This window comes from Apus apus, chromosome 3 (genome assembly GCF_020740795.1).
Source record: "Apus apus isolate bApuApu2 chromosome 3, bApuApu2.pri.cur, whole genome shotgun sequence".
NCBI classification, from domain to species: domain Eukaryota; kingdom Metazoa; phylum Chordata; class Aves; order Apodiformes; family Apodidae; genus Apus; species Apus apus.
Window position 1 is genome coordinate 99,213,313 of NC_067284.1, and position 25,510 is coordinate 99,238,822.

The 25,510-nt window shown below is 42.6% G+C and overlaps 1 protein-coding gene across 6 annotated transcripts in view; it reads left to right on the top strand.

The window, feature by feature from the left end:
* Positions 1–997: 997 nt before the first annotated feature.
* Positions 998–25,510, top strand: part of LOC127383389 (sorting nexin-9-like) — a 625,662-nt gene continuing 601,149 nt past the window's right edge. For all 6 annotated transcript variants that reach the window (XM_051616256.1, XM_051616250.1, XM_051616254.1 and 3 more), the window contains exon 1: positions 998–2,749. In XM_051616256.1, the coding sequence (XP_051472216.1) occupies positions 998–2,749 (1,752 nt within the window). The remainder of the gene's footprint in view (positions 2,750–25,510) is intronic.

Genomic DNA, 25,510 nt, shown 5'->3' on the forward strand with positions numbered 1-25,510 from the left:
ACAACGAGGCGGCTTTTCAGCACGACACGCGGGGCTGGGGTGGGAGCGCGCGCTCCCCGAAAGTTTGACCGCTCCATCTGCTCCATCCAGCACATCTGGACGCGGGGCAGGGCGGCCGCGGCTGCCCCCCCTGCAGCCGCCCGTGCGGGGCAGCGCCGCCGGTGGCACCCCCGGCCAGCAGCCACGGGGCCGCCCCGGCGGGGCCCGGCCCGACCCTTCGCCTCGGAGCGACCCCCGGTGCGATTCGAGCCAGCGCAGCTGCCCCCTCCGCCGAGCCCGCAGGGCGCCCGGGCCGGCCGCCCCCCGGGGCACGCAGGGGAGCGGTCCCCGCCTGCGAGCAGGGGCAGCGGAGGGGGCCGCGCCCCCCAAGCCCAGCGGCGGCGGGGAACGGGAGCCGGAGCCGTGCGGAGTCCAGTCCGCGTTTTGCGAGTGCGCGGGAGCGGTGGGGGCGGAGGGGGCGATGGCTGCCGGCGCTGGCTCGCTCGCTCGCTCATGCCATGCTGGGCCAGCGCGGCTCCGCCAGACGTGTGTTTACCCATATCCGGGTTAGGGAGGAAAGGGGGGGGGGGGGAAGAGAAAAAAAAAAAAAAAAAAAAAGGAAAAAGAAAGAAAAAAAAAAAAAAAAAAAAAAATAAAAAAAATTTTAATTTAAACCTGAACAAAAAACTTTCAACATGAAATCACACAGCAGGAACAGGCACAGACCGTAAGGCGTTCTTACCATTTCTAATCTCAATCACGGACTCGGGGAGGGAAATTCCTGCAACTCGGTGCGTGCGGAGCGGTCCGCAGGGGATACTCTTGGCTCTGTCCCTGCCCCGGCCGCTTCGCTTTCTGCCCCGCTCTTCTCCCTCCCCCACCCCCGCTCACCCCCCTTTTTTGAGGGTGGAGGTCGATTTTTTTCTTTTTCAATTTTTATTTCATTATTTTAATATTTTATTTTTTTTTTAGTATTTACTGTTACCACTACTAATTTCTCCGGACCCGCAATGTTGCGATGATCATGGCCGCACAAATCGCAGCGGCTCCGAACAACAGCAAGGGCAAAGCCCCGAGCCTGCCGGGCGGCCTGGGCCCGGAGCGGGGCCCGGGGGGCAGCGGGGCCGCCGCCGCCGCCGCGGGGGTTCCCGGGCCGGGCCCAGCACTGGGGGTCGGAGAGGGGAGTCCGGCCGGCGGCAGCAGCAACGTGAATAATGTAGATCACCATCTCCTCCATCACCACACCGAGCCGCTGAACATGGCCAATAACGCGGCTCCCGCCGCTGCCGCCGGTAACAACAACAACGCCAGCGGCGGCGGCGGCGGCTCCTCCTCGGAGCCGGCTCTGAAGGAAGGTGGAAGCTCCTCGGCGTTATCTTCATCTTCTTCGTCTTCTTCCTCCTCCTCCTCCTCCTCCTCCAACCCGGGCTCGGCCATGGAGACGGGGCTGCTCCCCAACCACAAGCTGAAGAGCGTCGGAGGCGATCACCCCGCCGCGCCGCCCCACCACCACCATGCCCACCACCCGCATCACCATGCCCACCACCACCATGCCCACCACCCGCACCACCACCACCATGCACTACAGCAGCAGCTAAATCAATTCCCGCCGCCGCAGCAGCCGCCGCCTCAGCACCATCCCGTGCAGAATAACAACAGCAGCCTCGGCGGCGGCGGCAGCGGCAGCAACAACAACGGCGGTGGCGGTGGCGGCGCTGCTCAGCCCAGTGCAGACATGGAGCAGCAGCAACATGGAGGAAAAGACAGTGTTTTGGGCGCTCAGGCCGAGCCCCCCCAGCAGCCGCAACAAATGCTGAATAAAAGCGCCGACGAGGAGGAGATGCCCGGCAAGATGGGCGAGCCCATCGGCGGCCGCTACGACCACCCCGGCTTGGGACCCCTGGGCGGACAGCAGCAGCCCCAGCAGCCGCCCCCGAGCGCTGGGAGCGGCGGCGGCGGCCTCGGCGGCGGCGGCGGGAGCGGGGGAGGCGGCGGCGGCCCCTCCGCGGTGGGTGTCTCGGAGTTCAATAGCTATTATGGCAACGCTGCCCCTGCCCCTGCCAGCAGCGCTACGGCGAGCCGCGCCGGGCCTTGCTTTGATCAACATGGCGGACAACAAAGCCCCGGGATGGGGATAATGCACCCCACGGCGGCCCCCAACAGCATGGACCCCCTGCAAAACTCCCACGAAGGTTACCCCAACAGCCAGTACAACCACTATCCGGGCTACGGCCGCGGCCCCGGCGGCGGCGCGGGCGGCGGCGCGGGAGCCGTGGCGGCAGCAGCGGCGGCGGCCGCCGGGGCAGGCGGCGGCGGCTACGGGAGCTCCGCGGCGGGCTACGGGGTGCTGAGCTCCCCGCGGCAGCCGGGCGGCGGCATGATGATGGGCCCCGGCGGCGGGGCCGGCCTCGGCAAGGCTGCTGCCGGCGCGGCGGCGGCGGCCGGCGGCTTCGCGCGGTTCTCCGGGCAGAACCAGCACCCGTCCGGGGCCACCCCTACCTTGAACCAGCTGCTCACGTCCCCCAGCCCCATGATGCGGAGCTACGGCAGCAGCTACCCCGACTACAGCAGCCCCAGCGCCCCGCCGCAGCCCCAGCCCCAGGCAGCGGCGGCCGCCCCGGGAAGCCAGCAGGCAGCGGCGGGCATGGGCATGGGCAAGGACATGGGCGCCCAGTACGGAGCGGCAAACCCGGCCTGGGCAGCGGCACAACAAAGGAATCACCCGGCGATGAGCCCCGGGAACACCGGGCAGGCCATCAGCAGGACCCAGGTAACCCCCCGCGCTCGATTCGTGACGGCTCCGTGCCACTCGTGTCGAGGTCTTAGTTTCTTTATAATTCACTTTTTCCTTCAGCCCCCCCCCCCTCCCCCCCCGCCCGTTCCCCCCCCCCCCCCATTCACGCTTTTTTTCTCTCTCTGGTTTATGGGTTTTTTTTGTTGGTTGTGGGTTTTTTTGCTTGTGGTTTTTTTTTTTGTTTGTGTGTTTTTTTTTTCCTCTTCTCCGGGCCAGTTCTCCCCCTCGCTGCCTCCGTAGCAGTGGTGAGCCGCGCACAATGCGCGGCCCCGCGGGGGCTGGAGGCATCGGAGTGCGGCTTTCGCTGTCGAAATTAGGTTGTTCTCAGACCTGGTTCATATTTTTTGCTTCCACTTTGAAACAGGAGGGAGGGACGCGGGCCTGGAGGACAGGCGGCTTGGGACGGGGGCGGGGGGGGGGGGGGGGGTGTTGGATTTTGTAACCGGAGTGTCGGACCCGGGGGGCTCCCGGGGGGATAACGTCCATTATCTTCCACGGGGCTTTTTTATTATTACTCTTTCTTCTTTTCCCTTCTTTCTAATACGTTATTATTATTTTTTTTAACAGAACGAGTTGCGCCGTTGCACGCTCTTAGCAAATTAGTTTGTCACTGAATGGAGTTAACCGCGGGGAGATCCGCGGAACGCGGCCGGGCGCCTTTTTCTTGTAGGGAGAGCGCGCGTGTGCGTGTGTGTGCGCGTGTGCTCGTGGGCGCGCCTGTGCCCGCGCCGCGTGGGGTGCCCGGCCCGGGTCACCTCAAAGGGGACTCTCCCACCGGCAGCAGCGCGCGTGGGTGCGGGTGCGCGCGCGCAGCTGGGTTTCTTGCCCCAAACACGCGGAAATCCAGACGGGCGGGGGAAGCGGGGGGTGGGGTGGGGAAAAAAGGGGGGGGGGGGGGGGGGGGGGAAAGAAGACAAAACAACGAGAAGTCCTTGGCGTCAGCAAAGGGGCGCGGGCACCGGGCGGGCCGTCACCCATCCTCCCGGTTCGCACCCCACTGCCCCAGCCCGGTAACTCCGCCGATCGATCGATCGATCGATCGCTAGACAGATGGGCGGGGGGGCCCGTGGCGCAGCGCGGTTCCGGGGCGGGCGCGGCGGTGCGGTGCGGGGAGCCGGGCCCCGCCGTGAGGGCCGGTGCGGCGGAGCAAGCGGGTCTTCTCCTCCTCCGGCAGGTTCGGAATTTGAATTGTGGAGGTAAAGCGGCCGCAGCCGTCTCCAGACAGCTGCCTCCGAGTTGACATCTCATCTGCCACCTGATTGGCTCCCCGCTCGCCGCGGGGCACCTCGCGCCGCTGATGTCAATCGCCGCGCGGAGCGGCCCAGGAACCCCCGCCCCAAACAACCCCCGCCGGTCGGGCCGGGGGGTGCGGGAGCGGCGGGGGGGCACCCGCCCACCGGCATCATCCTCCCCCCCCCCCTCCCGTCCTCGCCCACCTCGGTTGGGCGGCGTGGCTTTTCTGGGCATCGAATGACTCGATGATTATCGATAGTGTTTTTTGATTTTTTTTTTTTCAAAATCCCCTGCTGGGGGGGAGGCGGTAGGGGAGTATCTTGTCAGAACAGCGCTTGGACCCAGGATTCGGGATTTCGAGTTGCGCTCTGAAAACGTTTTGTAATGTTGCAGCTCATGGATATGATGCAAGGGATTAGATTTTTGTAAAAAAACAACCAACCAACCAAAACACCCCAGCCAACCAAACAAAAAATATGTAATCTTAATTTCACTCTGTTAGCTTGATAGCTGACCTACGCGTGCCTCTTAAAAAACAATCTCCTTTGCCTGTGGTTCCTGTAGGTGAGAAAACGCCGTGTGTTGTCGAGAGGAGGGAAAAAGGAGCCGTTCTGTTGGTTTCATCTCTGCCGCGAATCCTGATATTCAGGGGAAAATGCGCCTTTTCGTTTGAATTGTGGTTAGGATACTTCAGGAAGCATCAGGAGTTGTTGATCTCATTATTTTTCTGCGCAAGTGTGAGATTAGGCTTGAAATCTCAGCAGGAAAGGGAATTGTGTTAAATGGAGTAGTGCATTAGAATTTTATGGGTTTCTTTTGCCTTCCACAAGATCTTTCTATTAAGAACTGTTAAATCTTTTAATAGCTTTTAACAATGAGGACTGACAGGGGCAAATGCAGGTGGATGCTTTTGGGGTCCTTGAACGGCTGGGTCTTGCCACAAAGTGACAAACAGAACCTGGAAAGAACAGTTGCTTGATATTGTGAACGGTTTATTAATTCTGAAAAAATAACAATACAAAAGCTGGTTGGGCTGGCTGTGTGTGTGCTTTTCTGCTTCCAACAGACCACTTCTGCCACGTTTTTAGTTTTTATTCTACTTCGTTTCTGTTTCTTCCAGGGAAATAAGATTCTTTTTGTTTGTTTTTTGTTTTGGTGGGGTTTTTTTGTGAGCGTTGATTCTTTACCTTTTTTAATTTGCACTGGTAAAAGGGTTACTGGAAGCCATAAGGTAATGAGGCCTCATATACATAACCTTTCATAATTAATTGAAAAATATTTATGTTGTCTGTTTGCTTTTTAAACACAGGTAGTTCAGAATTTGTAGTTTAAAAGCCAGGAGAATTGTCATTAGATAGACATAGTACGTGTTAGTTCAGAGTGCTGTTTCTTCACAGCAGAAATTGTTTAAACTATTTTATTTTTATTGGAGGAGTGAGAGTAAATTCATTATGTCCTCGGCATGACCCTTAGAAATACTTCCTTATATTTATGGGTTTACATCCTCTTACAGATTTTTCTTGTGTTTTGGTAGCATAAGAATTAGGATACAGCTTAGAAAGAATATTCTGGCAAGGGCACAATTTTCTTGTTTTGGGTTTTTTTTTTAATTATTATTTTTTCCTCAAAATACTTTTCATAAAGGCAAGTAAACTGTTTTTTATATTGTAGTTTTTTCATCTAACTAGCATGTGATTGAAATAAGAAATTTTCTTAGATTTTTAAATTAATATTTTTAGTGTCTAAAATAGATTGTCAAAAGTTTAAATACCTAGCTTACTGAACAGTTATTTTTATACATCGTTTTTTTGTTTTTAATTGCCACATGTCAATCTCCATGTATGTTATATCAGTAAGCAGACAAATTGATTCCTTTTTGAAAGACAAAACCAGACCAGCATTTGAACTGAAGGCTTCTGTTTAATTTTTTTAATAATCATCTGTGTGCATACTCTGTGTATACACACACATTAGAATATACTCACTTGTCATGTGTCTTTGCAAAGCAGATGATGATTGGCCCGTAAGCCTGTGGGGAACAATTGTGCTGTGAACAGAGGAAAAGGACCATCAGTAGGCTACAACATCCAAGATACTTGTTCAGGAAATTCTTGCCTCAGCATGGGTAATTTTTATTATATGCAGAACTGTGGCATCCCACTCTGAACTGACTTCTGTGTTTGTCCAGCTGATTAGATTATTTAAGAAAATTTTGCTTCCATTTAATTTAATCACCTTACCCAATCGTGAGACGAGATATAAGCTTGAAAAAGGGGCCTCCTGTTCCTGAAGAAACACGTTTTCCAAGCAGATGGATATTGCTCATGCGGATACACATTGATTTGATGGTAGAGAAGTTGTGAGGTGCTAGCATGGTAGCCTGTCATTCACTTTTTTTGATTATTGATTAATTCCTTTGCAGTGTACAGACATTTAGAGTCCTGAGACTCCATTTATTCTTCACTTCTGATTTGCACTGCAGTAGCTGGCCTCTGTGTGTGTGTTTTATATGCGTCTTTATCCTTTGTGCACGTGTATAAGATTTACATACACCTACACACAAAGAGAGAACCTGGGTCTTTTCAGGAGTACTCGTGTAGCAAAAGGTATAGGCAGTGTTGGAAAAAAATCCGTCAAGCTGCTCTGAGTTTGTGTCTATCAGTAATTTGTTTTGCAGTGGAGAAGCTTGGAATATGCTTGATTCTGTAGCTCTTTTTATGCCAAATAGTTTGCCTGTATTGGGAGTTCTGGCTAAGCCAGTGCTGCAGAATCATGTCCTGTGCCTGAAGGCCATTAAACAGCTGTTAGTGTGGTGAATGGATTCTTGACGTCTCAATGGAAGAATAAAGTACATTTTTCCCTGTGCATTTTCAAATAAACAGTTTAGTATTCACATAGCTTCTATTTAGAAGTAGCAAATAGCAATATTCTCCGTTAGTAGCATCTATATATATATTACCACCATATATTTGACACTTTGTGGTTTGGTGTTCAGTTATTGGTTTCTGTAGTAGTGCTTAGGCTCACATGTTGAACAGCAGGACTCTGTGTACGAGATACAATAAAGAAAGAGAGATGCAAACCTGTCTGCTGTATTACTGTCTCCATCGTGCAAGGATTCTGCAACTAAGCGCTCAGTTACTGTCTCTTTGGCATTCTGATTCAAGTCTGTGGGGATGAAAACTAAGGCATTTAACTGTTGCTAAATTTTCTAGTTACATATGTAACACAACATTTTTGAAATTACTAATCATGATCTGTTAGGTGATGCTGTTTCATTCTGAAATAGTATCTTAGAAACAAGTTTCAGTAGCTTCTGATAGGTCTTTGTCTTTCTTACTTTGCACCTCAAGTGTTTTATCATAGATATTTTGAAATTCTTATTGTTAACATGAGAATGGCAGTGCTTTATTTATCCATGTGTCCTTAAGATGGTACCTGTGACCTAACTAGTTACATTTCAGTACTTTTAAAATTTTGCCTTTTATCAGGAGGCTTTGAAGATTCTCTGTGGATATGTAAAGTAGTGTTGCCATACTCGCTGTGTATGCATGCTCAAGGCTGCAGAATTTCAGTAGCATGTGTTTTTGGTAGGCTAACTTGCTAAAATACGTTTTAGAATTGTGATTATTAAGGTACTTGGGAAAAAAAATACAACATTTTTCTTTCAATTTTGGGGCTATTTACATAGTGCTAAATACATGTTTTGGTGGGTTTGAATGAGGACTTTAATTAAACTTAAATTAAAAGTATACCTTTGTGGTTTTCAAATTTGTTTTGAAAACTAGTAATAGAAGACTGGTACTAAGCAGTGTTGGTTTTGTATCGTTTGGTGCGGAGAGAAGCAAATAAATGGAATACATACAAATCTTGTGGAGCCAATCGTATCAGAGGAAAATTTATTTTACCTGTTATTAAATTTAAATATTATTTGTTATAAACGTGAAGTGTTTCTGTACATCTGATGTGTGTTTTACCACTAAAGTCATAAGGGTACCTTTTGAATTCTTTTGTTACCCAGTTGTCCTTGGTCGTGCTCAGTTTTACACACAAATGCTGATGTGCTGGCACAGTGCTGTGGTGTTTGTGTTGCAGGTGGGCTGGAGGATTCTGCTGTACTTTCAGTTCTGAGAGTGTGGCATCCTGTAATCCACCAGCAACATGTCAGCTCCAAAAGGACTGTGCACATCCAGGGTGGTGTTCCACTTCAGTTGAGGAATTCTCAGGGATAGACATATCCCAATATACTTATATAATTTGTGAACAGTGCATTTTGGGGACAGTAGGTGGCTAATTTGTAAAGGATTGCTTTTAACTACCTTTATTTTCTTAGTAACAGCTGAGAAAACAACTCAGTTTCAAGTACATTTCATCTTCACACTATCTTTCTAGTGTGCCTTGCACCTGGAGTAAGAGGTGATTCTTCCTGTTGTAAAGAGTGAGGAAACTAAGGCATATAAAACACCCCTTCCTTCAGTCACACCTTAGCACAGCTGAAAACAGAGGTCTCTCAGAAATAAATAGGGTCTTGGTGCCATACACTTCAGCTTTTGAATAAATCCAGTCTTACTGTGAACACACTCCTTTGTGGGAGAATTTAAGCTTTATAGGCATCTATTCAGACAACTGAGAAGACAAATGACTGAGTGAAATGAGGGATTTGTCTGCTCTGTCAGTACAGTCACCTTAAACTAAAGGCACCGTCATCTAAAATTCAAGTATTCCTTGCACTGTTTTATCATTACGTACTCAATGTCATCTATATTAAGTCACTGGATTTCACATAGAAATTAAACTCTGAGGAAAATTGAGTTGAACAAGTGCCCAGAAGCTTAGCTGGTGTTGCAGATCTTGCCTTCTGATTAATATGATGTAGAGAGCACAAGTAGGTGCCGGGGGTGGTGCGGGGTGCCTGCACAGGCTTCCTTACCACCAAGTCCGGTTGTTTTATCTGGCACATAAATTATCTTCATTTTTAAGATGAACAGATGTGATGCAGAAATCACAATTGCTGTGTCTTGTTTAAAGATTGCTTTTCCTATGGGAATTGTTCTTATTGCAAATATGAATTACCTTGTAGCAAACCTTGTATTCCCTATATAGGTAGCTTACTTCATCTGAAAGCACCTGCAACTAATTAGAAAACTCTGTAACCCAAGGATGTTATTGTGATGCTATTGTCAAAATGTTTCATTTATGTTTATTAGAACCAATGTGAAATCTGTGTAAAAGTTCTCAGTGGGTACAATTTGAAAGGGTGTTGATATATTTTGTGTTAACATTCCGTGTGTAGTGGAAATGTTAATTTCCTTATAAACTACCAAACAAAGTAATGAGGCTGCTGAATTTCTGAATAGGTAGTGGCCAATTTGTGGATATATAACAGCGTTTGATGGTTCTGCAGTGTATGTAAGGAATTGCTTTCAGTACAGAGCTATCAGTGTTTGATTGACTTGTGTATTACTGCTTCCATTTGAGTCATGGTGGGTTTAGTAACTGTGTCAGAAGGACTGAGCACGTGTAGAAGAATGTAATCTATTTATTAGTTTCCTTTCTCTAATTGCAAGAACTATTAGTTGGTTAATCTTTTGCACCTGAATTTGCCCAGTGGCCAAATGGTATTCTGCATTTAAGAATTCACTGCTGTGCCCTATCTTCCTCCCTGCTTTGTAGACTTCTTAGACTTGAAAAGATACTGAATTTAGGTTTGTGATCTGATAATTGTCTATAAAGACACTCATCTGAGTGGTAGGCCCTCTGACACTTCCTCTGTAGGGCTGTGTTAGTGATCTCAATCTGTTACCCACACCAGTCTCTTTCTGAGCATTGGAGGGTTGAAGAATGACTATTCTCTAGTCTTTTTTTCTGTTGTGGTGGGGTTTTTTTTGTTATTGTTTTGGTTTTTTGTATTTGTTGTTTTTTTCTTGGTGTTGTTTTTTTTTTTTAGGAATTGTATGTGAATGGGCTTTTTGTTTGTTACTTATGTTCTTTAGCATGTTTTCTAAAAAATAAAAATGAAAATGGAAAAAACTCCATGTATAAACCACCTGTCTTTTTTTTCTTTGAGGGGGAGTGGTTTTAGTTGTATTACTAATAGGGTTTTGTAAGATTCTGCTCTAAACAGTTACACTTAGGTTATTTTTTTGACTGTTTGGAATTCATTTTAGGTATCTACTAAAAAAGTATTCTGTAGCAGGCATTTCTGTTGGATATTTGTAATTTTTTACCTGTGTTAATTAAAAAGTGGTTTTGATTCTGCAAAGTTGCTGAATCAGTTTATTTGCCCTTTAAAGACCATGTGGCCAGGTCCACTGTGAAGTTCTGTTGTAGCTACCTAGTTGGGTTCAGGGAATTAACTGCTTCCCTGAGTATATGGGTTGTGGTAAGCCCTTTTGTATGTAGTGTGCCATGGGGATGGTAGTGTGTCTGCACTGGCAAAAATAATAGCCTTTATAAGTAGCCTCTCTTGAGGGGTTCACATAAATGGTTGTTAAGATACAGGTAACTTGCTGGGTTTTTCACAAAGTAGATAGTTCCACATGTTTTGGTCATGTTTTAAAAGTGCAAAGTGATCTGTGTTATGCAGGAAGGAGAGGGCTGTCTTGCTGTAGCACAGTCCCTGGTACAGCTGACTTACAGAAGGACCTGAAGTTTGAGCGTGGTTGTTTTTTGTTTGTTTGTTTAAAGAAAGAAAACTTGTTCAGAAAATCCCAAAATGAGAGATCCTGCTTTAAAGCATAATTGTAGTCATGTGTGCTGTTCCTAGTGTGGAAATGGCTTAATTCACAGACTGATGGAAGTGGAATAGTGCTTTCTTTACACAGACAGTGGATTCAGCCATGGTGAGTAAATTATGTTTCTTCAGGAAGATGGTGTTAGGATTGGTGCAGGAATTCTGGATAGCTCTCTGCTGACTGCATGATCTAAAGGTGGCTGTTTTCACTGTTGGTACCTCAGTTTATCTATGTTAAAATAAGGATAATATTTGTCTTATTTAGCTATATGAGGTTGATGTGCAGCTTTCATTACAGTGTCTTGAAGAATAAATAGGCAGCCTAAATACTTGTTCTGTGTGAAGGTATCCAGTTTGCACTGTACCTTCCTCTGTTTGGATGGGATCTGAGATGAGGTGTTCCCAACATTAATCATGTTATTTGGTTAGCTTGTCAGACTTACTTGTTTGTAAGCAAGATGCTGAAACATCAGCTCTGAAAATTTCTTTTGAAAGCACAAGGACAGGATTTGTAGTTCTTAAATTTTATTCTTTTTAAGTTAAAAATAAAGATAAGGAGGTTTGTTTTGACAGCATCAAAGGAATATGCTGGTTTATTTGCAGCCTTTGATTTGGGTGGAATGTATGGAGTTCTGAATTTTTTTGTGTAGCAATTTATGTTGTGAATATTTTGGATATTCTGTTTATATGAAGTGTTAGCATTGATGTCTTACTTTCAGGCATGATTTACGGAAAAAAAAAATTAGGCTTTTGTGATTTTTTTATTTTTTTTTTTTTAAATTCAGCATTGCTTAGGTGCTTGAAATTCCCAAGTCAAGAAAAACGAGCGTGTTCTTTAAAGCTGTTGCTGTTTAAAGATATGTACAAGTGGGTTATAGGTAGAGGCTATTTAATGAAGTATTTCTGGAAATCTTCAGCTGGGTATGTTTGAGGCAGCAAAATAATTTTACTTGGCAGTTTTACTTATATTTGGAACTTCTTCCTTCCTGTGAACAGAAAGGTAGATTTCTTTCTTCATGGTGCCCTGGACTCGGTGGTAACGGAGAGTGCCGGGAATATATAGGTAGCTGTTCGCCGCTTGCTTTCCGTCTTCCGTCATTTGTTGGAGACTGCAGTTTCTTGCTGCCGGAGGGGTTTCCAGCCTGCAGAGCGGCTGCCCGGCAATGAAGGTTTCCCCGGGGAGGAGAGCGGGCTGGGTTCTGGGGGCGATTACAAACGTGGTACTTGTAGCGTCTGTAAAAGTTTCACACATGAACCAAACTAGTTAGCTTGTATAGCGTCACATGATCAAAATATTTTCCCCCATGCCGCTGCCAGGAGCTATCTATTGCTTTTCAACAATCTCGCTGGTCGGGCAGCGGGCCAGGCTGTGCGCGGCTCCGATCTTCCCCTCCCCGCCGGAGTGCCCTGACCTTCACATATGGAGATGAGCCATGTGCTCCCGACGCTGGAACCTGCTGCCGCGGGAAGAAGCGGGATGGGCTGGGATTTTTTTATTATTATTATTTGTTTGTTTTCTTTTTTCCCCCGCTCTTTTTATTCCTCGGCAATTTGACAGCCATTCATCCCTGACCTGGGCAGAGGGGATGCCAGGAAGTGGGATTCCCGTGGTGTTGTGGGGGGATAGCGCCAGGAGCGGGGGTGGGGGCGCATCACCTGCCGGGGCCCAGAGGGGCTGCTGGGGGGCAGAGAGACAGGAGGAGCCCGGGGAGCGTTTTGTTTAATTCGAGCCGTAGATCTTGACCGTGTGTCACTTCGCTGCCTTGTGAAGAAGGTGTTCACCTGTGCAACCCACCTGCCTGCATCTTTCAAACCATGTCATGTGGAGTATTTCTAGCTGCTTAAGTGATGCTGGGGTTTTTTGCATTTAAAATGGTATGCTTGCTAATAAAGAGACATTGTATGTGTTGGTCTTGTAGGTTATATTTTGGTTTATGATAAGTTGTTGTTTGTTGTTGTTTTTTTTTTGAAATCCTGAAGCTAACAGGCATTTCTTGTGATAGTCTCCCCAGCCTGGCCCAAAAGCATTCTTACTGCAGACAGACTGTAGGAGCTACTACTTCAGTGATATTTTTGGGATTTTTAACTTTGTAAAATACTTTTTTGTTGTTGTTGAACATGTGGTATGCAAATACAGGGGAAATAGTTCTACAACATATTTTGTTGTGGGTTTTTTTAAGTATTAAAAACACATTTTGTTTTTCTCATAAACCCCATAACCAGACCTTTTAATGTTTTGATATAAATAGCAATTACAGTGAGATCCAACCACAACGAAAAAAAAACATTTAAAATCAATCAGAAGAAAAGTTCCCAGCTTAATTGAGCTCTTTCTTTAAAGAGGAGGGGCTGATCGGGCATCATCTGAAGCAAACTGTCTTGCATTCTCGAACAGTTTTCTTGAAGTGCTGAACGTGTTGGTGTAGTTGCCAACATTTAAAAACAAGAAAAAGATTGTTCCAAGAATTCACTAGGGATCTTACGGCTACCACATCCAGATTTCAGTTCTGTGTGTGAAGGCTGGTGACACTTGGGATGTTTTCTGAATGAAGTGAGACCCTCAGAGTTTTAGGATTAGATACACAGATTGGTTATCTCCTATATTGGGGAAGCATTTAGGGATTCGGTTGTTCATGTGGAACTTGACAGATACTGCATTTTGTGAACAAGCAGTGGAAGGGCGTTGCTTGCCCCAGGAAGACTTTGCATAGCCCCTCATTCCTCCCTTGAGATCTTCACAGCTCATTTTAATAATAATAGCAACACTTTCTGTTATTAAGAGGAGGGCTGAGGAGGGTCTGAGGAAGCTGTTTCTTTGCTAGAGTGTGGTTGGCAGAATGGTGTGTGTGTTAATCTACTTCTTCTGGAGGCAGTAACACTCTTATGTGTCAGCTCTGTAACGGGATATGGTGGCACAAGGCTTTTCCTTGCTTTTTCTCCTGCAGAGAGATTTATTTGTGTTTTTTTTGATACTGTATCACTTCTTTCCTTCCCAAAGTTACACTACTTTGTTTTACCCAAACATAATCGCTCTTGCTCCTTTGTCTTGTGATACTTTTTTCCTTCTTACATGTTATTTCCAAATTCTTCTCTTTCTCATTTTCCAAATCATCGGAGTGATGTAAAGGCCATCTTTAGTGTCTTCTGCCATTTTACAGTTCCATGAGAGTAGTGTAACAATATATGCAGGGAGAAAATAGCTTTTGAGTGACCCTGGTACCCAACCCTCCCTCTGACTTGAATTTGCTCCTCTCTGTCCTCCAGTGAATTGGTGCACAAATGTTGTTGGGGAACAAGTGACAGCAAGGAAGGTGCCTTCGCTAACCAGCTTCCTGTGTAGGCACTTGTCACTAGACGTGAAGTTGCATTAAAAAAAAAAAGACCACCAAAAACCTGAGCAAGCAAGCCCTGAAATCCTGGAGACACTTGTCAGTGTAATAGGAGGAATCATACAAGCAGTTATCTGTGGGTGATGGTGTTTGATGGTGTTGTGTTTTATTCAGGTACTTTCAATGCTGATCTAAGTAATAGCAGACTTAGAGAAAATAAGAAAAAAGAAGGAAACAAAGGAGATAATACCAATCTGGAATGTACATGTCGATGTGCAGAGTTTCTTTACTTTTTACCTGGCATGGCAGTTGTAATTAAAAATCTCTGTATTAGTCCAAAAGATATTTGAAAAGTTGTTAGCATGGAAATTAAAGTGTGGTGTTGCTGTATATGTGGAAAGTGTAGGGAAGACAGGAACGGAGGAAACACTTCGCGTGTAATTGTCAAATAATAAAATCAAATAATTAATATGATGTGCTAGATGCTGTCTGTGCAATTTTGTAGTACCTGGTATTTCATTTCATAGATTCCTTTTCCGTTCAATTCTTTTCAGAAGGTTGGGGGCGTAGAGAGAAGGTAGCTGCCAATGATGGTTGGTTTTTATTCCACCTGTTCTCTTTTCTTTGGCGTCATGTAGCTTGTTAAGGTGGTGAATGAAGCCTGTTTAAAAAGTTAGTGAAGATTGCATTGCTCTAGGAAAAAAACTTAGGAATTCAAAGCAGAGCAAAGGCCAGCTTTTCTTGCATGGTAGTCTCAATATTCTATTGCTTTGCTTCTCAGAAGACCTAGATGTTTATGTGCAAGAATTCTTGTTCCTTAAAAAAATAACTCGGGTTTATCTGTGATAGTTACTTGCCTTTTAGGTTTGAAAACACTGATTTGCCCGGTTTGTTTCTTCTCTCTATTCCTTTTTAATATTCAGTTTACGTTTTTTCTTTGCTTGGGGTTTATGTCTTCCTTAGAGGTGGAGGAAGAAAATAGATGGGTTTTGTTGAAGGTTGCAGCTGATCATGGCATCATAACAGAACGCTAAAATAATTGTGATTTCTGAAGACATTTTTACTTTCTTCAAGTCCTTGAACTCATATACAGCTGTCTGCCTTACTTGAGCAACTTGTCTCAGCCAGAGTGTCAAGGATAGGCAGAAATACTGTTTTTTTTCTCTCCAGAAGTGGGGTTATATATCCTGTTATAGATTGAAGGAGACAATGAACATGATTCTTATTTTTTTTTAGTTACTCTTCATTGTTTTTTTTTTCTCAAATGTTTATTTATACTGAGGATTCAGTAGCATATTTTGTCTGTCATTTTTAGATTAATAATAATAAGCAGGGAATGCATAGATATATTTTTAGATGGAGTTCATTCTTTAGATACTCATCAGAAGATCTGAGGATCAAGGGCTGAAACAAATAGCAAATTAGCAGAAGGATTGTAATACATAAATGTGTAGGAAAATGTGTGTTGAACTAAATTGATGTGCCTTTTGTGTTGATACCAAAGCACAATTTCTTTGGGGAAAACTGAAGAAACCTTGAAAACCTAATTTGTTTACCCGTGTGTGTTACCATAGGCTTTTGTTACACTCTTTGGGCAATCTTTTCTCAAGTTTTGTGTTGCTAAAAGATCTTACTCCAAAGGGTGAGCCTGAAACTGATCTAAGACTTCGGTTCTGTTGAAAAGACCAATCCCAACCTTTTATCAGCTCCCTGCTGCTTCCCTGTGTCATAAGGTGAGTTGCATCAGCTCGCTGATTTGTCTGAAAGCTAATCCTGCCAAACAAAACCTGTGGATGGTTCGCTCTCAGCCAGATCTTTGAGCTGATTGACTTGCAGCACAATCTTTGCAGCTCAGGGGTAAGGCAAGGAGAGTGTTGCCAAGTTCAGCTGAGGCTGGGGGTCAGGGCAGGACAGCCCCTTTTGGTGGTGGTACAGACTTGTATCAGCATAAACTCATCAGGAGACTGTATCTTGAGTGTAAAACAACTATTCTGTAAATAACAGTGGATGTTGAATTTCTCAGTGTTTCTCTGGAGCATGGAATCATTGTTATCCCCATGTTAAAAAGGAAAAAAGGTCAGGCAGAGAGTAAAAGCTATTCCTCCCTCCCCCCCAGTGGTATAATTGTACAGAATACACTGATTGCAGTGGCCAAATAAGCCTTCAATATCTTTGAAATACTAGATTTCAAGGGTGGGAATCATCTAAACATAGATATTGTAGGCATTTATAACTGATATTTTTGTGTGGGCTTCTCTTTGGTGTAAAGAAATAGTCATTTCTTGACATGAATCATCTCATCCTAAAGTAGATACGTAATGCAGGTCTAATGAATCATGCTCCTAAAGTTACATGTTTTTGCCTTTGCTCTAGAGAAAGTCTAAGGCAATAAGCTCAGGTGTTGATGTCAAGGGGGAGGTTAAGTTAATTCCTTCTGCTATTTATAGTGTTTTCAAATCATACAAGGAAATTATTCCAGATTTCTGTTGGAGTTCTGGACTAACCTTCTCGTTATCTTGCTAATCCATTAGAACTAATGGTTTTAATACCCATTTCCTGTTAAGCTTGATACATTTCTTTTTGTAGTCCTTTTTAATAATACCTATTCAGAGTTTTTCCTGCTGTTGCTTTTCTTTTGATATGTTAAATTTTTGCATGGGAGAACTGTCACTGTTTCTTTTCAAGTGTGTTTCCAGGCACTAGACATACTGGCAAATTGGAAAGTATCAGAATGAATTTCCAGATCAGTTGACCTTAACGCTTAAGTACGCGATTTCCATACAGAGATGCAAGCTTGTGATTTGGAAATAGGGTGGCAGTTTTGTTGCCTACGTGCTGCTTCACAGTCCATTGAAGACTTTTGCTCATTGCTGGCACTTCAGGTGTGGCTGTGTGGCTGCCTCTGGGAAGGAGTTGCTGTGGTGGTCCTTTCTGCTCCCTGCTGCTCAGCAGCCCTCCTGCTGGTCACTCCACTGGGTCTGCCTGTGAGGTGCCACACAGGGCAGCAAACCTGATGAGCACTTTGGCAGGATTGAGGACCTGTGCTGGGCATGGGAAGGAAGGGGCAGCCCAGTTGAGGGATCTCTGCCCCCAAGGAGCTGGTGCCTGTGGAAGCAAACAAGATGTGTTTGGAATGCTGGGGATGTATTCTAGAACCACAGTGATGAAACCTGGTGTAATGCTGAGAGATGAAATTGTTCAGAAGCACAAAAGAAAACATGGGGATGTCTGCCTTGCACAGACCTCTTTTTTTTTTTTTGGCCATGCAATTTTTTACAGAATGGTTAAAGAGCAAAAGCCATATTTTGCAAAAGGGATTTACCTGTGTGTCCTGCAGAATGGTTACCATAATCCTTAATTATCTCTAAGGTCACTTGACGTTTCTTAGTAGAGCTTAAAATGCCCAAACTGAAGTATTATTGCTATTAATAATTTTGCTGACATCTCTGTGGCAGATTGTCAGTGCCTCCAGTGATTGCACTGGAGCCTCTAGTGGACTGACACATTTTGGAGTCAGGCGTGACCAGCAATTCTGTTTGCTCCCTTTTTAAGGAATATATGTCATAAACAGTCACAATTTATTTGGTTTACACTTGGATTTCTGAGGTCAGTATCCTCTGAAAAGTTGTTTGTTTTCAGAAGACACTGAAGATTCTTACGTAGTTTTATAGTTTTATCTTTTATGATTGTCTTTTGTAGCTTGAAGTTCAACTAGAGTGGCATGGGTTTTAGATGGATAGGAGGAGGAGGAAGCATGGCTTCCTCAAGGTTGACTGAAATGTTGTAACTTCTGTAGCAAATGAGGTGAGAATGAAATTGTCAGAAAGATAGAGACTAAATTATTGAAGCACTTGACTGTTTTAAGTAGCTGGGGATGTACTATAAAAGGTGTGAGTCTAACAGTCAGATCTGTAAACAGCACCTTATTACTTCCTTGTACCTGATTTCTCACCACTTACTTCATATGATGAGAGCCTAAATCAGTGTGGGAGATACTGCAGCCATTCTCAAAGTGTTATTTTGTGATGCTCCACCAGAAGAATAATCTGTTAACTGCATAGGGTAGCAGAGAGAAAAGTATTTGTAAGGAAGATTAATTGGAGTAATTAATCACCTCAAAATGAAGAAGATTCATCAAACAAAAATAAAAGCTAAGTATTTTATGTGCCTCCATTGCAATTTGATAACCATTTGTTTTGCTGGAAAATGTATGTGGACTGGGCACCTAGTGCTTGTCTACACAAGGAAATTTAGTGGTACAACTATGTGCTATAATTATATGCTATAATTATACCAATATAACCCCCTATGGAGACACTCTTACACCAGAATAAGAGTTTTCATGGTTTATCTTATTCTGCTTCCAAAGCACATCCTCATACTGGAATAAGTTTCTACACTGAGCTAGTTATATTGGTATCATTATGCTCTTTTTTTTCCTTCATTGTAGACAAGTGCTTGGGCCTTTACAGCTTTGAACTTTAGTTGAGAATTTCTTGGTTGTGGTGTCTAAGCATTTTCATAGTATTTTTTTTATAATGGGACTTGGGTATTTAAAACAATTACCTAGGCCAATTAACATCTTCCTGGGTTGTGGATAACAATAGGATCTAAAAAGGGATCAAAAGTCATGTTCCTAGCTGCTTGGTTATATCTTCATTTTCCCCCCTTCCCCACTTCTCTGGTTTTACAGGTACACAGTATACAACACAACAGGTGGGATAGTCTTGTGGCTGCCTAATGAATTCTGTGTTGGACACTTTTTGTCTCCTGTTTCTCATTATTCCAAGAGTTTTGTTGTGCTGTGGCTCTAATTGCATGCATCTCTGTGGATCACAGAAAGAAGCTTCTTTGATGAAGTTGAAAAAAATGCTTCCAATAATGTTAATTGTTTAGGGAATTGCTGAAATGTATTGATCTTCACACAGGACAGGACCATAATTGACTTGCTAGGCTCAAGTTGTACAAGGAGCAACTCAAATTGGATGCAGAGAGAAGGGAGTGTGCAGGTGCTCTTCCGTTATGTGATGTGGTCAGAGGAAGGGGGATGTTATGTAAATGATATGTGTGGGTAGGGGTGATCTCCCTTACCTGGTTCAGTCAGAAGTGGGTACCTAAAGAAAGGTATTTTTGTGGGTGCTGCTTTGATGTTGGCCATCTTCTCTGGTTCTCTTCTGCCTATATCTTCTTTGCTGCTTAGAATACGGCATGTCTTGTCCTTACCATCACACTGCTCCAAAAATAAGAATATGCAAACATTTCTTTATAGTACCATAGCAGTTTGTGCAAATATCAACATACATTGCTTAGAAACAGTTTTTCTTCTCTATCTTTTTTTACTTCTTACAAAATGATTAGTTTGAAAACATAGCTTTTTTGTTCTCATTATTTATCAATATTTCTAGTATGCTTGTAGTGTTCTAATGTCCGTATTGTCTCATCATGCCAGAAATTGAGGATTATGACTTCAAATGAAAAGTAAATTGCAGAAACAAGACAAGTCTTAAAATAGAGATGATGTAATAACTTCCAAGTCATTGAAGAGCAAGGCTGGAAGGAACATCAAGAGGTCATTTAGTCCATCCCTCTGCTCTGAGGTAGGATAAGATAGACCTAAACCATTCATGATAGATGTTGCTCTGTCCTGTAGTAGGAACTGACTGAGCAAAAAGGAATTATTTATATATACACTTTCCCACCCACCTAAGCTTTATGCAAGATGAACTTGTCATAGAATTTGTGTGACTTATGTGAATTCACACAGGATTATTTTAATTATCTGAGTTCTGGTTTCTCATTTTTGGAAACTTAATGCTTTCTGTCAAAATAGTCTAATGATGTTTTTGTAGCTTCGAGTATAATGCCCATTTCTAATTTTAACTAGTAGTCTGTTGTTCAGATGTATTTCCTCCTGAAATGATTATTTTTTTGTTAGCTTTTTAACCAGTGCCTCATCTTCTTGGGCATTGAGTAATTTAGTTTAAAAATGTGTAGCATTTAATTTTAATCCTTGACAGTATTTCTGTTGTCTAATCAGTTTCAGTTTTACTTTTTAAATCCAATTTCTTTATTTTTCTGTGTTAAAGAACTGATTAAAAAACAAACAAACAAAAACAGGAGCCCGGGGTTTGGAGTGTAAAGAGAGAAGGGGAAGAATGTATTCAAGAAATCATAGTACTTGGCTGAAGAGCCTAGGTTTAGCTGGAATGCCAGGCTAGTTGTGAATAATGTGGATTTAAGAAAATATCTTTTTTCTTTGAAGAATAAATACAATGTACATCTCAGAATTTTACACATGGTATCTGGAGCTCTTTAATCCTAAATTGAAGTTTGCAAATTAGTGTTGGATGAGTAACATCTTTGTAAATTGAACAGTACCTAAAAATGGAACTGCAGATACCCTGTTGCTAAAATCAGTCTTTGGGCTTGTTTGCTCTATTTTGCCTTTTAGTTAGATCAGCTGAGAAACATCTGTCTTTGCTGCTAAATGACCTCTTCTGACTAGGCCAAGTGATATTGACAGAATGAACTGTCTTCAGCCCTCATCAGCTTCAGGAAGAGGCTGCTGCAAGTTGCAGCCTTGAAGGAGGGAGAAAAATTAGATGTAAATATACTCAGATTGCTGTTGCCCTCAGAAATAGCTTACTCCTCAAATTTACATGAGAGATTCACCCTAACTGTCCTGCTTCAGTGTTTATGAAGGTGATAATTTCCTTCTCTTTCTTACTGTTTAACCCGATGATTGATTTTAATTCTGTTTTAGATTTGGTAATTTTAGGAAGGTGGTAATGCTATATTTTGGGTTTGGCCAGAGGGGGCTGATTAATCCCAAATATCCTCTCTTAACAAATAAAGAGTTTATGAAAATTGATACAGGTGTTTCTCTGAAGTGCTTCTAGGAAAGCTATGTTGCTGTTTTTACACAATGGCTGACATGTGCTCTCTTAAGGACTGAGAACTAAGAGGTAGGCATAGAAGTGGAAAGAAGCCATGAGTTTTCAGGCAGGCAGAATTTGAAAATAATGGTTTCTGCTATGGGAGAGGGGAGGAAATTCTATGAATGTGGCATAGTCAGGTTTCCTGTTAAATGAGGTTTTTTGGATAAGAAATGCTGAAAAAGTGGATCAGCTTTCCTGCTTTCATATTTCTCAGACCAGATATGTCTTACAGGTTGATTTTTAATTTAATTTTAAATTGTGTGATAGTAAAATAAAAATATTGTTATTATATATTGAAAACATATGCCTCCTTTGTATAGAAACTGAAAGTTCTGAATAGTAGCTGTACTAAAACTGCACGTAATCCTCAACATCCAGGATAATTTATTGCAGAGATATTCATGGTCATGATTAATCCTACATCTCTATTTCTGCACTTATCCATGTGCACGTGTTATATATGTGTTTCTTTGTGCTGAGATGTTTTAGGATGTTTCATAGTCTGCCAGCGTTTGTGGAAGAATGTGTCCCCTTTGGAGTGATTGTAAAAAGAGCAGGGAAGACTTAGCAACTTTTGGCTGTTTTGAGTCAGAACTGGGTGAAGGCAGTAGGCTTAAACCAGAATTTGACCTGGTTGAAGCCTAGGTCAGAATTTTTTCTCAAGTAAGCCTAAGGAACTTTGTATTGGGATCCAGGTATGTCTTTAGAGGTCTATTCTGTAGAGTTCTTTGGGATTAATTCCCAAATATCTGCAAATTATTGTTTAAAACCTGTGAACATTAGAGCTGATAATACTGTTAAATCACCAGAGCTTTTTGGTTTTTTTTTGCTACCATTATTTATTTTCCTTCCAAAATATGTTTGTGCTGTTGCATAGATATTAATCTAAGGAGCTGTATTTTTTTTATTCTTGTAGGAATTAAACTTGAAAGCTGATCAGATCTCCTAATAGTTTTAGGTTTTGATTTGCTGTGTGTGTGTCTTACAGTGGGTGCTACATGCTAAGTACATTAATAGTTCTCTCTGGAATTACCCTGTTGCAGGGCATTGTCACCATCACAGCCTTTAAAGGGAAATTTACAATTCCTGTAATATTTGTCCTTTTAATTCTAGAATCTAGAATCCAGATGAAGCATAATCCCAGGAGTGTTGTTTTGCTTTTGCAATGTAATCTTTTTCAGACGATACATGATTTATTGGAAACAAATTAACAACTATGCATGCCTAAAGAAAGCAATTTAATAAACAAGATTTTTGTAAGACCTAATCAGAATTGTAAAATGATACTTGGGAATCAGTTACATTATAAAAAATAGCTGGTGTGAATGTAGGCATGTGTGTGAATTCATGGTTTCCAGTCACATTGTTCTATCAAGTATTACAGGGGCTTTGACCTTCAGTGTACTGTTTCTTCTAATTTATTACCAAACTTTTAAATGTTTTCAGTCAATAACGAACATTTCCACTCATAACTGTAGTTTGTTCTGGGGATTGATTTTAATTTTTAACTGCTGAAAAAAGCTATTTTCTAATGCTTTCAGTCACCTGCTGCTGTTGAATTTTTGTTTGTTTTGCTCCTTCCCAGAAAGCTAGTTCCATCTTTCTGGCAGTGACTGTGTTGATAAGGAAGATCATTATGAATGCAAAATAATCACAGACAGGTACTCACCAAAATTCTGTTGCTCCAGCTCTACAATGCAGGTGTCCAGCCCCAGACTGATTACCTCTATCTAGCTGACCCTTGGACTGAGCTGATGTTGCTGCTCTGTCTCTAACTGGGATGGTGGATTTTTTAGGATATTCTACCAACACAATACAGAGTCTGTTATGGAACAATGGTAAAAAAAATATTAAACTAATAGTTTCCAGGTAACTATTAATGTTTTGAACTGTTTACAACCAAGTTTTTCCTGCCTCTACAGGACCAGTTTTAACACAGAAAACATGTTAGAAGAGAAGCAGTTTCTTGGCAGTTGAAGAAGTGACAAAGATTCTATTATAGATCCTGAGTTTGCCTTCCAATTATCCTGACCCTAAATATATCCTTTAGGAGTTTTGCATACATTTACTCTATCTAGAGGCTTTCCCATGTTTTCTTATCCTAATTTAGTTCAGACCATTTCTCACATAATGTAGAAAAAAAAAAATGTTAGTGTTGAGGAAAAGCTACCTGCTATGAGTCTACAAACAAAGAAATACAGAAGGTCAGTGTTTTACACTTCTTTTTAATGTCTCAGTCTGCTATCATTTGGCGTGAGTGGGATGGCTGTTTTTTTTTTTTTTCTCCTTTTTCAGAGCTTTTTTTCTTCCTGGTGTGGCAGAGGAATGTAACTCCTAAAACTCTTTGGCAACCATTTCTCAGTGTGGCCAAAACTTTTGGAATTTTTCTTAGTTGCAGTCTTGCATTGTGGCTATGAAAAATGAGAACAACTTACTGTTTTGTTTGCTTGATGGAGTTCTCAATTCTGTTGTCCTTTGATGCGTTTTTATCCCAGTATTCTATCTATTTTTGTTGGGGGTTTTTGTGTGTGTGGTGGTTGTTTGTTTGTTTGTTTCTTTTTTCCTTTCCTAATTTTATTAATCAGGAACTTGGAGACCTGCAAAAAGAGAAAATTGCATTAGAGTATCAACACCAAAGCAACTTGTGCTGTATGCCTGGAAGACAGTGGCAGGGCACTTTGCAGAAAGCAGTGGAAGATAATCTCTGACAGCAGTCAGGCATGAGAGTAGGAGCTGGGGAGTGGGAGAGATAGAGGGGCTGTGTTTTCTGGAGTATCTGATAGATTCTAGTATTATCTGAACTCTGATTTATTTTGGAATTGCAATCTGGTGAGGTCCACTACAAATGCCAGCAGTAGGTATAATTCCATTTTTGAAGAGTTGTCATTTGCTTTTTTGTAATAGTATAATTTCACAGCATGGCCTAGAAATTTTAAATGTGTTTCATTCAGGAGTACTTGATGAAATCTCGTGTGTAAGGTTGAATCTGAAAAGTTGAGAGAGCTTATTTTTGGACTTAGAAATAGGTCAGTTTCTCAAAGGCATTGATGCTGTTCCAAGTGATCTAGCAGAAACTTAAGGCTGTTTTTTTTTTATTTTTTTATTTTTTTATTATTATTATTTTTGTGGAAAGAGGATTCCAGACACCTTTTTCCTTTTAAAGTTAGGTTTCTGAAAGTTCAGAGTACCTTGTTACAGCCTATGGTGCAATTTCTTTCTTTTTTTCCTCAGCTTACCCATTTCTGACTCCTAGTCTTATTTCTTATTGATAATAACTGACATCAGTCTCCCCAAAGCCTTCACATCTTGTTCCTTGTTAAGAGTGCATATAATACTTGGTATTATGAGAGTGAAATCCCAGTCACAGAAAGGTGAAGTGTTGTGCTTGTGTTTGTATAGCAGGTCAGCTGCTGAGCCAGGAATAGAAGCTCTGTCTTATGACTCTGTGCCCCAACCACTGGCCTGCGCTGCTGCTCCCAAGCACTGCTCTCTTCTAAGAATATAGTAGCAATGGGGTATAGAAGTAGCTACAGCAAGTGGAGGAGCTTTGCTTCCAACTCTGGAAGGGCTTTTAGACTTATACATAGCTTAAAATAGTGGGAGAGAGAAAAAAACTTTATAAAGGAGCTTGTAGATCAGTTCTGTAAAGTTATGGTTTGTTTTGCTCTGTTTAAAACAAAAATAATCTAGTGAAAAATAACTTTCCAGAAGGTTGTGGATGTGGAAGAGAACTTCTATGTGTTTGGAAGTCAAATTGCTCTACAAATAACCTTAAGAGTGGCTTGTGATTAAATCTTTTGTATATTCAACAACAAACTCATTTTATGCAACCGCAACTATGATAAAATTGAATTAAATGGACCTGCCTCTAAGAAAAGAGACTGAATAGCTGAGTAGTGCATTATTCAATGAATGGAAAATGGGGAGGCTGGCTGAAACGGCTGAGAAATGGTTTTAACATTCTATTGGGCTAAAGAGCAATTCTGTGAAATCACTGTATTTGTTTCCCCCCTACCTCCCCGCCCTCAATTTTTAAATAGCAGTGCTCTTCATTCTGTCAGAATGCAGTGTTGTGACACCCCTACTCAAAAGTTATGACAGCAGTGTAATGACAGCTACTGCCTCTTGAGAATCAATCAGGCAATTAATTTTGTAAATGAAATGCTGATTATACAAAGCTTCACATGAGAGGCCCAGTGATTAAAATCAATTTAACAAATAGTTTCAGGTGGGACTTGATTAATAATTTGCCATAAATGCTGAGGATATATGACCAACGTACCTTTTTGTATGTGTGTTAATATAGAACTATATACAATGCTTGGAGTAGAAAAAAATCTGCACCTAACTGTATGTACATCAGGCTTGTGACCTAGTTGTGATTGGTTGTTTTTTGTGGGTACAGTTCTCCCCAGTGTCTGTAATGTCACTGTTTCAGGTAGCGCTCTCTCCAGCAATTGAATGCATCAAGCCTTTAATTTTATTTTTTGCTAATAAAACCAAG